The sequence below is a fragment of the Mustela lutreola genome, chromosome 3 (genome assembly GCF_030435805.1).
Source record: "Mustela lutreola isolate mMusLut2 chromosome 3, mMusLut2.pri, whole genome shotgun sequence".
In the NCBI taxonomy this organism is placed as follows: Eukaryota; Metazoa; Chordata; class Mammalia; order Carnivora; family Mustelidae; genus Mustela; species Mustela lutreola.
Window position 1 is genome coordinate 243,870 of NC_081292.1, and position 16,133 is coordinate 260,002.

A 16,133-nucleotide genomic window follows, 5' to 3' on the forward strand; every position below is an offset into this window, starting at 1 on the left:
CCCAGGGTCCTGGGATCAAGCCCTGCATCGGGCTCTCTGCTCAGCAGGGAGCCTGCTTCCTCCTCTCTCTCTGCCTGCTTCTCTGCCTGCTTGTGATCTCCATCTGTCAAATAAATAAATAAAATCTTTTAAAAAAATAAATAAAAAGAAAAAATTATAAGGAAGGGAAAATAAATTTGTTGCTGTGCTGTATTGATATTGTGTTTACATTGCCCAGTAACAAGATGAATCATCTGTCAGACCTACATTAATATTTCTTATACAATACACTGTAGATATTATATGTATTACTAATGCTAGACATCAAAAATGAAAAGATAATGTGAAAAAGAAATTCATATTTATTTATTTTTTAAAAATATTTTATTTGAGAGAGAGAGAGATCACATGTAGGCAGAGAGTCAGGCAGAGAGAGGGGGAAGCAGGCTCCCTGCTGAGCAGAGACCCCCCCCCCCATGTCGGGCTCAATCCCAGGACCCTGAGATCATGACCTGAGCTGAAGACAGAGGCTTAACCCACTGAGCCAGCCAGGCGCCCCAGAAATTCATATTTATTTACAGGTTTAGCAATCTGTGCATTGGTAGTGACAAAGCAGCAATGTGATGGCTTTACAGTAGCCTAGTGTAACTGATATGATTGCTTCACAGCAGCCTAGCCTATGCACCAATAAGGGGATTGTTGTAAAATTTGTATGGTATACAGTGTTAAAGTCATATTCATAATATATAGTATTGGAAACTGTTAAAGAAAAAACCACTTACCTGTGATGATAGGCTGATATGCATTTTCTCCAATTAGGGTAGAGGAAGGGGTATACCATACAGTAATGTAATTCTTTGAAAGCAATGTTCTAAACCAGAAAACTGACACATTAATTTTATATTAAATATCACTCACTTTATGCCTCTGTAAGGATTGGCTGTCCGCTTCCATGCAAGTCTTGCCCACGATACTCTACCTGATGACTACCTAGTTAATCACAACGATGACACAAAATATCTCGTGCAGCTCCTACTGTACAGGCATTAGATTTTCATGGGAGGACACGCGCACACCGGACAGGTTTGTTAACTGTACTGCAAGATGATTATTTCCTGTTCGTTCAGTGGGAGCAGGTTGTCCTAAAGTTCTTCATCTTGACTCCACATTGAGTGAGCTGACAAGGAGGGGCAGCAGAAGGCTTGGCATTCTGTCTCAGGGTGAAAGAGGCGGAGGAATTAGAAGGGGAGGGAGGGAGGCACACTCAGTGAGCCCCTCCAGAAATATACTTTGTCTGACTTTTTGGCTTTTTCTTCTCTTTAAAGTGTTTTTTATAAGTGTTAATCCCCTCTCCACTGTTTAACTTCATTGCCCGTATCACAGAAGGGTCCATGTTGTAAAGGAAGTCAAAAGCGGTCTTGAATAGCTGACTATTCAAGTGAACCCTTCCACTAGATTTCCTAATGTCAGTCTGTTTTCTGCTCTGCTTCTGGGACATCTTCCTCCTTGTCGTCTGGCACTGGTTCAGAAGCACTCATCTCCGTTACGTTGTCTTCTGTTAGTTCCTCTGGGATGGTATCTATTATCTCTTGAATTTCTGCAAGACCCATGTCTTGAAGACTTTCACCCTCACCTTTTTTCTATATCCACAGTCTCATGATTTCCTTGACTGGCTCTGTTGTAAATCCTGCGAAGTCATGCACAACATGCGGATAGTTTTCTTCAGAAAGAATTTATTGTTTGCGGCTCGATGGCTTTCACAGCCTTTTCTGTAACAATGATGGCATCTTCAATGGTATAATCCTTCCAGGTTTTCACGCTGAGTTCATACTGGGATTCTCTTCCATAGTGTTGACAATCCTTTCCGTTGGGTACCATGTGTAATGAGCCTTAAAGGTCCTCAGGACGCCCTGATCTAGAGGCTGTGGTAGAGACACTGTATTTGATTCCTTCAGTGTTGAACTCATGGGGATCTGGGTGGCTGGTGCACGGTCCAATATGAAAAGAACTTTAAAAAGCAGTTGTTTGGGGCACCTGGGTGGCTCAGTTGGTTATACATATGACTTTAAGCTCAGCAATCGTCTTGATCTCAGGGTCTGAGTTGAGGCCCTACATCAGGCTCCACAGCCTATTCAACAACAACAACAACAACAACAACAACAACAAAACCAGTCTCTTACTGGCAAGGTATTTCTTGATTTCACAGACAAAGCATTGGTGGAACCAATCCAGAAAATGGGTTCTCATCCAGGCCTTCTTATACAACAAAAAGACTGGTGGCTGGTGATTACCTTTTCCCCTCAAAGCTTCGGAGTTAGTGGCTTTATAGATAAGGACAGACCTGGTCATAGACCAGACTGCATTTGCACAAACCCAGAGAGTTAGCCTTTCCCTTCTTCCTTAAATTCCAGTGCTTGCTTCTCTTCCTTGCCAATAAATGTTCTTTGTGGCATTTTTTTCCCAGGATAAGACACTTCCATCTACATGAAAACCCTGTTCAGGCAGATATCCTTTCTCAATGACTTTTTTTTAAAGATTTTATTTATTTATTTGACAGAGAGAGATCACAAGTAGGCAGAGAGAGAGGAGGAAGCAGGCTCCCCGCTGAACAGAGAGCCTGATGCAGGACTCGATCCCAGGACCCTGAGATCATGACCTGAGCCGAAGGCAGCGGCTTAACCCACTGAGCCACCCAGGTGCCCTCTCAATGATTTTTTTTAAAAAAGATTTTATTTATTTATTTGACAGAGACATATATAGAGAGAGCACAAGTAGGCAGAGAGGCAGGCAGAGGGAGAGGGAGAATCAGGCTCCCCACTGCACAGTGAGCCCAATGTGGGGCTCGATCCTAGGACCCTGGGAACCACAACCCGAGTTGAAGGCAGCTGCTCAAATGACTGAGCGCCCCAGGCACTCCCTCGATGATTTTCTTAATGGCATCTAAGAACTCATCTGCTGCTTGCTTTGCAGAAGCTGCTTCTCCTGTTATCGTGACATTTTCTATGCCAAACCTCTTTCTAAAATTGTCAAACCATCCTTTGCTGGCATTAAATTCTCCAGCTTTAGATCCTTCAGCTTCCTGTTGCATTAAGTTGTCATAGTATGACATGCCTTTTTCTCAAATCATATCAGAGTCTGTCTGTAGGTATGCCTTATAGCAATCTTGCACCCACATAAAGGCTGCATTTTCAATATGAGATTTTTAAAAAGGTATTTCACAAAAATTGTAAGACTTTCACTCCTTCTGGCCTAGTTGTGGTAACAGCTCCATGGCTTTCCTTCTCTCTCTCTCTCTTTTTACGTTAAGCTCTATGTCCAATGTGGGGCTTGAACACACAACCCTGAGATCAAGAGTCACATGCTGTAGTGACTGGACCAGACAGGTGCCCCCCCTTTTCTCTTTTTAATGTGGTCCTTATGCTGGACTCATTTAGCTTGGAATGGTGGGCAATTGCTGCTGCAGACCTCAGTCTACAGCCCATACCAAGCAATTCAACTGCATCTTCTAACATTGTGATTTTTTTTTCCTGCTTCTTGGGAGCACATTTGGCATCATTAGTGGCAGTTCGTACAGGTCACATAGGCTACAGTGTTGCACTACGTACAATGCAAAATTCATGAGAACCACGAGAGATCACTTCTATTGTGATACATAATTTACTGGAGAGATGGTGTGCTGATGTCGGATGATTAATGTCACAGGGTGTTTTCAGTGGGTTCCCAAAACACGAGCTCAGCACAATAGCACAGGAGGTGGCCCCTATTTATCAGAGAAGTACAGTGTGTACTGGTAAAGAATAGAATCGAACCAAGTCAGTTTGAAGATCTAATTGGCTTTATTAGGTGATCCATGAAACAAGCATGTAGCAAGGGGAATGGAGCTCCAAAGGGTTCCGAAAGGGAAAGGTTTTTGAAAGCAGAACAGGGAAGTCATGAACAGGAAAAAAGCATTATTTTAGGTTAGGTCACCTTCATTTGGGGACAAAAAGTTCTTAGTATGTGGATTATCTCATCTTCCTTTTGGGGATGGAAAGACCCATGTGACAGATCTCCTTATTGGTGCTAAGCAGAAAATTTCTGACTAAGGCTGTATTTCTGGGGTAGGATGACAATGGTATTAGGTTAGGTAGTAAGCCCCAGTTTGGGGACTGGACCTAAGGTGTCATTTTGAGCCTGTAGCTTTCTTTTTTTTATCAGTACTGCAGTAAATCTTATGCAGTTATGATTTAATACTGCATCTTTGGATTGCTTATATTTCTCCTGACAACGAATGGCACATGTATGGTCTGTGAGTGTTTGTGTGCATAAGTTTTGACAAATTTTAACTTTTGGTAATAGATTTGTGTATATTTCATGGTAACAAATGATAAAATAGACAAGTACTTTTATATATTTTATACATTCCTGACATACCCAACATTTGAATTTTTTAAATACTTTTAGGCTACACAGTTTGTCTGCAAGTTTTTTCAAATTGTCACAAATCTCCGAAAAATTTTTTAATACACCTACTGAAAAAAAAAATTCACAGATTAGTCCCGCACAGTTCAAGCCCGTGTTGTTTAGGGGTCAAGTGTGAAACTGGATGGAGACTCCGTGAAGGTGGCAATGGGCAGCCAGCAGAGGAGGCTCACCACCCTGGCCGTGGCTCAGAGAACCGACAGAGAGGTTGCACCTCGCTGGAGATGTTACTTCCTACCCTCTTTCCTCTATATGAGAGCTTTGCTCTCCTTGGCTCTGCGGACTTGCCTATAGTTTTGTCTGAGCTTGCTTATCCTGAATTGCAACTCTCTGCTTTTACTAAGTAAACCCATTTTTCCTGGAAAATAACTGGCAGTTTTAAAGTTAACACACTTGTTAATTATTTGTAATTTGTTAAGATAATGTAATTTCCATTTTGCCTTGGTAATGACTTGCACTTCAATTGTTTCATCTGATGTTAAATTTCCATCTTGGTTTTATTTTGGATCATTTCTCCCTCTAACATATTTTTTGATACTTTTATCCTACCCATTATATAAATACTTTCCACCTAGGTTTGGCGGGAGGTGGGATGGAGAATGGAAACACACTGGTAGGTCTACGTCTTTTCCCAGGAAACCTTCCTTCATTCTCTCACTTCCTACCTTACCTTTACCTACAATGGTAAAGGGCAAAGAAGTATGGAGCAGGCTTTGGCCACCTTCTCAGAAGCCCTGAAAATAGGTGTTTGCACATTTTTAGTATATGTGGATGTATGCTATCTGCTGTCCTTAGCCAAAATATTGACATCCTATTGTGTTACGTGCAGATGACACACAAAGTCACATCCTCTTGCACATCCCATCAGTAAAATCAGCTCAGACTCAGCATGTTGGATGATGCTGACAGGGCAACCAGAGGACAACAGGAACAAGTACACGGGAGTCAGGAACCAGTGACCCAAACAGGGATGTGTTCCATGGAACTGGAGAATGAGAAGAGAAGGAAATAGAAGACACAGGCCAGCCTTTTGAGCAGCACAGTCACCAGGGAGTCTGAGGGGGATGTGGAGTCTTTTCTTTTTCTTTCTTTTTTTTTTTAGTAGTGAAAACTATCAGAGTGTATCTTGTGCTCATGGAAATAATTACATAGAGAAAGACAAACAGATTAGGAGAGGAGATGGCAAAGCAGAGCCTTTGAGAATTCACGAGGGAATGGGTTCCAGTGCCCCAGGGGAGAGACTGCCTTATGTAGGATCGGGGAAGTGACGGTCGCAGGTTACCAGGAGGGAAGGTGAAGGGCAGAGGGTGGACATGGGTGGCCCTTCAGATGCGGTGATAAGAGTGTTGGTCTCGTCTGGGTGGCTCAACTAGAGAGGCCTGAGAAATTCTGGTGGTCACTCAGAGAGCGAGAGAAAAATCACAAGATCACAAGGGAGAGCGAAGCACTCATTTTAAGCTTCAGGTGAAGCCAGCCGTCTGCCCGTTTCTGCAGTGGTCATGATGGGGCATGGCTGGGTTCAGCCGGGGTGGGTCTTCTCCGATGCCCACTGTGGACAGGGTCTAGCAACGAAGCGGCGTGACGGCTCATGCACGTGGGCGGGTGCGGGGTGCGAGGGCAGAATGAAGGGGGGCAGGAGCGGTGAGCCTGAGCCGCTGGAGGAGCTCCGGCTGGGCGCAGCGGGGAGCTGCAGGGCAGGAGCTCGGCCGCGCGCTTCCGCGACGGCGCTTCCAGCCCTGGCGGTTTTGGAGAGGAGCGCGCGGGTGCGGCCACGCACTGGGCGCCGCGGTCTCCGCGTGCTGCCGGACGCTTCGGGCGGCGTAGCTTCCAAGCACCAGTCCGACGCGCCTTCTCGAGCCGGACGCGGGTCCGCGAGGACGAGCTGCCGGAGAGCGGAGGCCGCGCGGTCGCCGGGAGCTCGGGACGAAGCACGGGCCGTCCGACCGCTAAGCGAACGGGCGACAGACTGCGCCAGCGAGGACCCGTGCTCGCCGCGACTCCGAGTCCGCGAGGAGGGACGCCCGAGCCTCGCGGGGTCCGACGGTTTCGGGGCTTAGCTCCCCCCGGTCCGCACTGAGACGTCCGAGCGGCGGCCGCGCGGCCCGAGGGTTGAAGGAGACCCTGCCGGGCGGTCGGGCAGGAGGGCCCGGCCGGCTGCGGTCCGAGCGACGCGAGCGAGTGCGACAGCGTCCCGCGGGGAGTGGACGCCCGGCCGCGCCCGCCCCGCCGGCCCCGCCCCGTCGACCCCGCCCTCGGGGCCCTCGGAGGTCGCGCGCTGGCCACGCCCGCCTGTGGGGCGGAGCCCCCAGGACCGCACTCCCGCCTCCCGGCAGGCCCCGCGCGCCCTCGGCCGGATTCCGGCTCCCGGCATGCCGCACGCCGGCGCACGCGCACGGGGTTCGTGGCGGCGCCCCCTGGCGGCGGGAGCGGGGAGGCGCGGGGGCGGGGCCGGAGGCGGGGGGTTGCGCTGGTGACGGGAGGACGCGCGGCTGCGGCGCACTGGCCCGGCGGCGGCGGCGGCGGCGGCGGCGGCGGCGGCGCAGGACGCGGACCGAGCGGGCTGCGGCTGCGGCTGCGGCTGCGGCGACGGCGCTGACGGCGGCGGCGGCGGGAGAGCCGCGACAGCTCGGGCGCGGCGCCCGGGCCGACATGAGCGGCTGTGGCGGCGCGGCCCCCGAGCAGCCGGCCGGTGAGAGCGCGGGCGGTGGGCGGCGCGGGCCGGGAAGATGGCGGAGAGGCCGGCTCTGCGGCCCCCGCCCGGCCTCGAGGAGGTCCCGGACCCCGCCGTGCGAAAATCCGGGCCCGCGGGGCGCGAGGGGGCGGGCGGGGCCGCCGCGGGGGCGGCTGCGGAGGGCGCGTGGGTGTGCCGGGCGGGACTGGGCGGGGCGCGGGGCGCGAGGGGCCAAGGCCGCGCGGGGGCCGGGCGGGGGGTGGGCGTGAGGGCGAGTGTGCCCGGCCCGAGGGTGCCCGGCCGCGGGGGGTGGGCGTGAGGGCGAGGGTGCCCGGCCCGAGGGTGCCCGGCCGCGGGGGGGGCGTGAATGGAGTGCCGGGGCCCGGGCGTGGGGCGTCGGCGCGCTTCGCGGGGCTCGGGCGGGGCGGGGTGCGGGGGCGCTTTGTCCCGGCGCGGGAGTCGGGACGCGCGGCTCTGGGTGCGGGCTGTGGCCGCGGGGCCTCGCCGACCGGCCTCTGCGGCGCGGCGGGTCGGGGCGCTCCCGGGCGCAGCCCTCCGGGGCCTGGAAGTCCCTCTGTGGCTTCCCGGGGGCGGGGGCGGCGGGGCCGCGCGGGAGGCCGGCCGTGCCTCGTGGGGTCAGGGCGTCTTCTATCGTCCCCGCGCGCCGCGCGGCTGGGGGTGTGTTCCGCGCTGCTCCCCCGGCAGCGGCTGTGGGCGCTGCGCAACCTTCGGCGAACACGCGGCGCCCTCCCCCCGCCTCCGTTCGGTGTCGTGGGGTTTAGCCAAACCTCCGGTGACCTCTGCAGACACCGACAGTTGCGAGGCTTCGTGTGCCTCCGCCGGTGTAGACAATAGGAGATTTGTCTTTGAAGCCGGCGAGAGGAATTAAACCCTGTGGGTCCAGGGCGCCTCTGCAAACAGCAGGTGGTTCCCGGTCAGCGGCTCCGGTTTCACAATGAGCCAGGTGTGCTGCTGCCCGCTGGGGGAGGGTGCGGGGTACGGCCGGGAAGCAGGAGGCTCGTTTCCTAAGCGTCCTGGGCGCAGACTTGATGACCCTCAGGCTTGCTCGCTGACTGAGCAGAGGTCAGCCGGCCTCTGGCTGCACTTTGTGTCTGGCCAAGGAGCTGGCGAGCAGAGCGCAGAAGCGGGCGCGTTCTGGAGCCAGACTGCCTGCCTTCGAGTCCTGCCTCCTGTGCTTGCGGCTCCGTGCTCTGTGCCTTTGGTCTCGGGTGGGTGAAACGCGGCCACCGGCGTCCTGGCCTCCTGGGGGGTGGTCGTGGGGGTGGTGGGCGTCCTGGCCTCCTGGGGGGTGGTCGTGAGGACTCAGAGAGCGAACACTCAAGCGGTTGGTGCCAGGTGCGATGTGAGTGTTGGGGACTGCCAGTGCTGGGAGCTGGTTTCCAGGGCCCCGCTGCTTGGCTGCTGGCTCTGCCCTTGTCTACTAGCGTCACCTAGATCTTGGTTTTGCATTAACTTGAAGTCTGGGACGATTTTCTTACCCGAGCAAGTTGGGAAAAGCTAAGTCTCTTACAAAGGTAAATGAGGAACGGATCTTACTGCTTAGATGCATTCTACATCTGATATTATGGATTTGTAATTTGTAGGTTGCTATATAAAATCTGTTTAAAAGAAGAAAGCTGCTAGCGAGGCACTCTAGATCCTGTAGGACTTGTCCTGGGGGGCGGGGGGCGGGTAGTGTTGTTGCAGACAGCGATGGGAGTTAGAGCAGGTCTTGGGTGATTCTCCGAATTAGACCACTGAAGCAGTTGTTGTTATACTTCGCTTAAAAGTGTTATCCTTGGACTAGGAAGGATGACTTATTAACAAACTCAGATGACAGTGAAGACATAAGCAACAGAGTGAGAACTTGGAATTACCTGTTCCAGAACAAAATAAGATCTAACTTGCTTCAGAGCAAAGCAGGAAGAATCTTCATTTCCCAAGGAGATGATTCTCTTTCTCAGATCTAGGGAGAGGGCGCCCGGGTGGCTCAGATGGTGAAGCATCTGCCTTCAGCTCAGGTCATGATCCTGGAGTCCTGAGATCGAACCCTGCGTTGGGCTCCCTGCTCAGTGGGAGCCTGCTTCTCCCTCCCTGCTTGTGCTCTCTCCTGCTATCTAAGTCACTGCTTCTCTCTCAAATAAATAAAATCTCTTTTAAAAAATCGGACCTAGGGAGAATATCTTAGACTTACCCTACATTACTACATCTCATCTCCTTTAAATCTGTGACACTAAGACTTGGGGAGGAATCCTTCCCCTTTAAAATAGAGTCTTTGGGCATTTGTGGGGTTTAAGGTGAGAAGGTTTAATGTTCAGAACAGATGGTGATGAAACAGCTTTGTGAGCAAAATGTAAAATATCTAAGGATAGATTTAAAAATGTCCGTCCGGCCTTTTCTGCTGCTTGCATGCTGGGGTGGACTGTTCCCCTCCCCTGTCTGGGTGGTCTCCCTCAGGACAGTGGTGCCAGCCAGACTTCTCCCCTCAGCCTCGAACTTTGCAGCCAGCCTCTGGATGCAGAAGCCTTGTGGGCTTCTAGACCCTGCCTCTTCTACTTCTGACCTCAGCCCTTTGGTGCTTTGGGACCGTCATTGGGTTGTTGGCTGCCTGGAAGAGCTTGGTGTCCTGGGTCCTCCCCCAGCTGCAGGTCCTCGCAATAGGTCCTCCTGGTCCCTCTTGAGTAGTTCCCAAATTTCTCCTCCCTTACATTTATTGTCTGGGGCCTGTGCCGTTTTGCGTTATGGCTGTGCCTGCTCGGGGGCTCCCTCCTGTCTTCCACATAGCTGCTCAGGTGGGGTAGTGCGGAGCAGTGGTGCTCGCCCAGAGGTGACCGGTCTGGAGAAGTTTTTGGTTGTTCTGACTTGGGTGCTATTGGCACTGAATGTGTGGAGACTAGGAGTGCTGCTGGGCATCCCACTGTGGCGGGACGGTCCTGTAGCCAGGAGGCCAAGCTGAAGGGCCCAGAGTGTGTCCAGCTGGTTGCTCATGTGCCCTGCGGTCCTCCCTGGCCTCACATGCTCCTTGGACCGCTCTTTCCTGTGCGCCGACTCGCGCTCTGCTCTGCACTGACACCAGCCAGTGCTCCGGAGGCCGAGCCCCGCTCCACATCCCCCCTCCCCGCAAAACAAGCAAGGCTCGAGTGGCCCCTTCATCTCCTCAGACCCTCAATGGCACTTGTCCCAGGAGGAGCCTGTCCTGACCCCTCCCTTCATGCAACAACTTCTGTGCCTCCTCGTGTTCTGAGCCGTGCCTCTGGCCACTGGACACGTGAGCTGTCTCCCGTCTGCACTGGGAGGTCTTTGAAGGCAAAGGAGACCTTTGTGTCCTCAGTGTCTCTTTGCAACATTTTCTTAGGACGTTGACCTCAGTAGGAACGGTGGATTTGGGTAGATCTCACCCCAGAGGAGGGTTAGCACCGCAGCGGGAGCAGCTCCCTTCTTTCCTCCATTTGGGCTGCTTACAACTATCCGGGGCCTCTCGTCTCTTGCTTTCTTAAGTATAATTTTTTTAAAAAAATTCTCATAGATTCTCTCTATTTTTGCTTCCTAAAAGGTTAAAAAATTTTCTTTTGGAATCCATAACATATTCACATTCACAGTTGGAAAATAGTGCACAGTGTAGCTTCTGTCCTGTTTTTACCCACAGGAGCCCGGTCCCCTGGAGGCAACTGCTGTATCTCCTTCTGGAGACATCAGTACTTACAAAAGCAAATTCTTCTCTTTCTGCCCTTTTCAAAAAGCTCCTGAACCTTGCCTTTTTAAACTAAATGTGTATGGAAGTCATCCCATATTGGTAAATTTCCCAGTTCACTCTTTTTCATGGCTGCATTTGTGTTTGGCGCTACAGAGATGCTGTGACACGTACCGTGCTGCTGGATACCGTGTGTTGTGCAGTTTGTTTTGTACAGAGTTGGGTAATGTGAGAATATGCCTGTGGGGTCTGTCCCAGAAGTAGCACTTCTTCTGTTAATCACTAGTCGCTCCGTTAGGTCAGGTTTTGTTCTTGCTTTTCCACGTCTTTAGCTCTGCACTTCCTTTGGTCATTTATTTCTCCCAACTACCTATATCTTGAATAATATGGTATGATCAGATTAAATGAGTTTCTCCACTGGAAATTGGCCCATTTTCGTGTGTTCTCATGGGCAGGAGTGACTAGGAGGGCACCTTCACTCAAGCACCTGTGCACCGATGCTCAGAGCGGCCACTGTCCATGGTAGCGGAAAATTGGAAATGACCCACAGGTCCATCAGCACATGAATAGATAAAGTGTGGTCTTTCCATGGCATGGAATGTTATTCGGCAATAAAAAGGAGAGAAATACTGGTCTGTGCGACAACAGGGATGGATCTCGAAATGCTGTGGTCAGTGAAGGAAGCCAGACACAGAGACCCACGAGCGTGTGATTTCATTGGTGTGAAATGCGCGGAACAGGCACGTCCATGGGTCAAAAGTAGGTTAGTGGTTTCCAGAGCCTGGGGTTACAGATAAGAGATAAGGGGTTATTTGGGGGTAAGGGAAGTACCCTGTAGTTGCCCATGGAGAAGGCTGTGCGTGTCTGTGACTATGTTAGTATCAGTAGATCGTACAGTTTGAGTGGGTGAGTTGTATGGTATGTGATTGTGTCAGTAAAGCTGTTACACACAAGCGTGACTAGGTTTTCAGAGCATTCCAGGGTGGCGCCCGCAGGGAGTCTTGGTGTTGACCCAGTCCTGGGGTTGTGGAGGGAAGTCCAGTGGGCAGCACAGGGAGTGAGTAATAAATCCATGCTGGGTTTCTGAGCTGCCTGGTGTAGCTGGTGCAGCCCTGGCTCAGCTGCGGGGTTGAGCTTTGACTCAATCCCTGGCCTGTGCACCTGATCACAGATAAATTGCTTAACAGCTAAGCCTGGGCTTTTGTGTGTGGATTAGATGATGTCTGTCCTGCCGCAGCATGACTGAGTCCTGGAGGGTTCTGTAAATTACCAGGTGTTACACGTGCATAAGGTTTTTTTTTTTTTTTTTAAAGATTTTATTTATTTATTTGACAGAGAGAGAGATCACAAATAGGCAGAGAGACAGAGAGAGAGATGAGGAGAAGCAGGCTCCTTGCTGAGCAGAGAGCCCTATGCGGGACTTGATCCCAGGCCCCTGGGATCATGACCTGAGCCGAAGGCAGAGGCTTAACCCACTGAGCCACCCAGGCGCCCCAGGTTTTTTTTTTTTTAAAAACAACTTTTTTTTTTTTTTTTAAAGATTTTATTTATTTATTTGACAGAGAGAAATCACAAGTAGATAGAGAGGCAGGCAGAGAGAGAGAGAGAGGGAAGCAGGCTCCCTGCTGAGAGCCTGATGCGGGACTCGATCCCAGGACTCTGAGATCATGACCTGAGCCGAAAGCAGCGGCTTAACCCACTGAGCCACCCAGGCGCCCAACTTTTTTTTTTTTTTAAGATTTTATTTATTTATTTGACAGTGAGAGATCACCAAGTAGGCAGACAGGCAGGCAGAGAGAGAGGAAGGGAAACAGGCTCCCCGCCGAGTAGAGAACCCGATGTGGGACTTGATCCCAGGACCCTGGGATCATGATCTGAGCCGAAGGCAGAGGCTTTAACCCACTGAGCCACCCAGGCACCCCCATAAGGTTTTTAAAAATTCGTTTTAAGGGGTACCTGGGTGGCTCAGTGGGTTAAAGCCTTTGCCTTCGGCTCAGGTCATGATCCCAGGGTCCTGAGATTGAGCCCCACATCAGGCTCTCTACTCGGTGGGAGCCTGCTTCCCCCTCTCTCTCTTCCTGCCTTTCTGCCTACTTGTGAACTTTCTCTGTCAAATAAATAAATAAATATTTTTTAAAAAAGATTTTATTTATTTATTTGAGAGAGAGACAGGAAGAGAGAGCATGAGCGAGGAGAAGGTCAGAGGGAGAAGCAGACTTCCCATGGAGCTGGGAGCCCGATGCGGGACTCGATCCCGGGACTCCAGGATCATGACCTGAGCCGAAGGCAGTCATCCAACCAGATGAGCCACCCAGGCGCCCAAATAAATAAATAAATAAATATTTAAAAACTTTTTTTCAGTTTAACACCAAGAGGCTGACGAGTCAGCAGAGCCCATTTTCTGTCCTCATGTACACGGGCTGAAGACAGGCCAGACCCCAAGTGTCCTGGCTGTGGTGTGAACCAGTCACCCCAGCTTGAAGCCCTCACTGGCAGCCAGGCCTGAAAGCCCTCATCTGACTTCTGGTGTTCCAGGTGATCTTCCTTCTTGACTGTGTGCCTTTGTCTATCTTGCTTTCTCTCTTGGTCTCCCCCCCACACACATTGACATAAAAGTCTTACAGTGTATTAAAAATTGGTCTAGTTTATTATTATTGTTGTTAATCTCTTACTATGCCTAATTTATGAAGTACACTTTATCATAGGTATGTTTGTATAGGAAAAAGCGTGATGTGTTATCTGGGGGTCTGGAGCAACTCTCTGTGGATAAGGGGGGCTGCCTATAATCCTGCCGTGGTAGAGTGAACACCACACATTACCCCAGGCCCTTTGCATGCACCCACAGCTCCTGTCCCCACAGCAGTCCACCGAGGCCCTCCTTGCCACCCCCGTTTTACACATGACAAAACTGGCTCTACCCCTTCGGTCCGCAGACTGGGCACGGGTATCTCTCTTGGTCTTTTCTTGGGGATTTGAGAGGCCCCAGCATAGTTGGAACAGCTGGTGCTGCCTTCGTGGTTGAGCTTTGCAGTAATACTGTCCCCAAGATGCTGCTGGTGGTTTTCGATTATAGTCCTTCAACCATTCCCCGGGATTGGTTTGGTGGCCAGCACTTTCTTCCTTGCACTTAGGGTTGTGACGAAGCATATACAATATAAATTTCCCCAATCCCCTGTTCTCATGTTCTTTGTGCATCAGATCATGTACGTCCCTAACAGAGTTGAAGCAGCTTCTGGACTCTGTTGATGTTCTGTTTAATTGTGGTGTTGGCTGCTGTATTAGTATTCTCAATTCAGCTTTGCTATTAGGATTCCAATTTGTTCCAGCTCTGAGAAACCCAAGAAGTAGCCTCTTTTCCTAAAAGCTGGAAGAGAGTGACACTGTGGCTTTCAGAGACCTTTATTCCCAGGGATTTTTGGAAATCACAGGTGGCTCTCTAGGAACAGTGTGGACCTTCCTGCCCGTGGCCGCTGGGGTCCAGGATGGCCATTGCTCACAGGCAGAGCCTTTCTCCGTTCGTTTGGCGAGACCTGCCCTCTGGTTTTGTGTCTCCCAGGCCCGCCCTCCTTTATTCTGCTCCTGGCCTCTCCTGTCACCTGCTGTGTGCTGGCCATGGGTGCCCCACGCTGGATCCAGACCAGACTGCTGGTGGGGCAGGCGAGAATTCTACCACTGAACCACCCATGCCAGACTGCTGGTGGGGGACACACATGGGCGTGATACTCTTATGTGGTTTTGTGGGGCAAGTGTGGGGGCTTGGGGGGACCCCTGCAGTGGCTACTAGCCTAGCCTGGTGTGAACAGAGTTTAGGTAGGCTTTCTGGAAGAAAGGGTATCTCCTCTAGAAAGGAGGGGAATCTGTGGCCAGGTGTTGAAGGGTGCTAACCAGGCACAGGAACGGTGACCCTCACGGGGAAGGGGCAGCACGCAGCAGGAAACAGCAGGTTCCTGGAGAACTTCTGGCTGTGCTCTGGGGCTGGCGCCTTCAGTGAGACAGGGCTGGGCAGAGCAGCAGTTCAGCAAGCGGGGACGTGTACTGCAAAGCCGAGAGCTTGGAGTACCTCCCGAAGGGGCGCCCTCCTCCTCTAGGGTCCTTCTCTTTGAAGCGTCACCCTGGCTGTCATATCGGGAGTGAATTGGGCGGGGACAGAAGTGCAGAAGCAGGTGTAGGTGAGTGAACAGGGGGTGGAGGCTGAGAGGTCAGCCCAGGGGTCTGGTTGATGGGCCTTGGCGGGTTAGATGTGGAGGCTCATGGGTAGTCCTGGGCGACTGGTCTCCGCGGCGGCTGCTTTGCTGCTGGGCAGCCGTTGTGGCACGTGCCGGAGGACCGCCTGCTTTGGGTTTGTGGTCGGGTTTGTGGTCGTCGTCGGTTACAGACATTGGCATTATTTCCACTTTTTGGCTTGTGGGGGTGATGCTGCTGTTTGTGCTTGTTTGTGAACATGTTTGTACGTCTTTGAGAACCAGTGTTTGGACATATGTTTTCATTTCTTTGGGGTGCTCACCTGGGGGTGAAATTGCTGCATCTTACTGTAGCTCCAGGGTTATTTTTGGAGGGACAGAGTGAATGCACTAGTGCACTAGATGCATATGCCTGCCACCAGCGCATAAAGGTTCCAGGTTTTCCATAGCCTCTCTCATACTTGTTATTGTGGGTCTTTTTTAAAATTTTAATTTTTATTTGTTTGACATGGGGAGGGAATGATAGCAAGTGTACAAGCAGGGGGAGTGGCAGGCAGAGGGAGAAGCAGGCTCCCTGCTGAGCAGGGAGCCCGATGCAGGACTCGATTCCAGGACCCTGAGATTATGACCTGAGCTGAAACCATGCTAAACTGACTGAGCCACCCAGGTGCCCCTAATTTTTTTTTTTTTTTTTTTTTTTTTTGAGAAAGCGTATGTGCCTGTGATTGGGGGAGGGCAGTGGGGAGGGGGAAGTGAGAGGAGAGAGACTTTTAAGCAGACTCCACCCTGCCCAGCACGGAGCCCCGTCGTGCTCACAACTTTGCCATCATGACCTGAGCAGAAATCGAGAGTAAGACCCTTAACCACTTAATCGTCTGAGCCACCCAGCCACCCTTGTGTGTCTTTTTTTTTTTTTTAAGAAACTCTTTTTTTTTTTTTTTAAGATTTTATTTATTTATCAGAGGGGTGGGGGAGAGTGAGCACAGGCAGACTAAGTGGCAGGCAGAGGGAGAAGCAGGCTCCCTGCCGAGTAAGGAGCCCGATGTGGGACTCGATCCCAGGACGCTGGGATCATGACCTGAGCCGAAGGCAGCTGCTTAACCAACTGAGCCACCCAGGCGTCCCTCTTTTTTTTTTTTTTTTTTTAATA

The 16,133-nt window shown here is 51.5% G+C and overlaps 2 protein-coding genes across 3 annotated transcripts in view; one reads left to right on the forward strand and one right to left on the reverse strand.

Moving 5' to 3' along the window:
- Positions 1–5,937: 5,937 nt before the first annotated feature.
- LOC131827726 (basic proline-rich protein-like) overlaps positions 5,938–16,133 on the reverse strand; it is a 31,951-nt gene continuing 21,755 nt past the window's right edge. The window contains exons 4-5 of the mRNA XM_059168668.1: positions 8,003–8,090; positions 5,938–7,911 (exon numbers count right to left, since the gene is read on the reverse strand). Of these exons, the coding sequence (XP_059024651.1) occupies positions 5,938–7,911; positions 8,003–8,090 (2,062 nt within the window). The remainder of the gene's footprint in view (positions 7,912–8,002; positions 8,091–16,133) is intronic.
- The window catches only part of ARHGAP39 (Rho GTPase activating protein 39), a 95,993-nt gene continuing 86,829 nt past the window's right edge, over positions 6,970–16,133 (forward strand). For both annotated transcript variants that reach the window (XM_059165383.1, XM_059165384.1), the window contains exon 1: positions 6,970–7,129. The gene's annotated coding sequence lies outside the window, so the exon portion shown is untranslated. The remainder of the gene's footprint in view (positions 7,130–16,133) is intronic.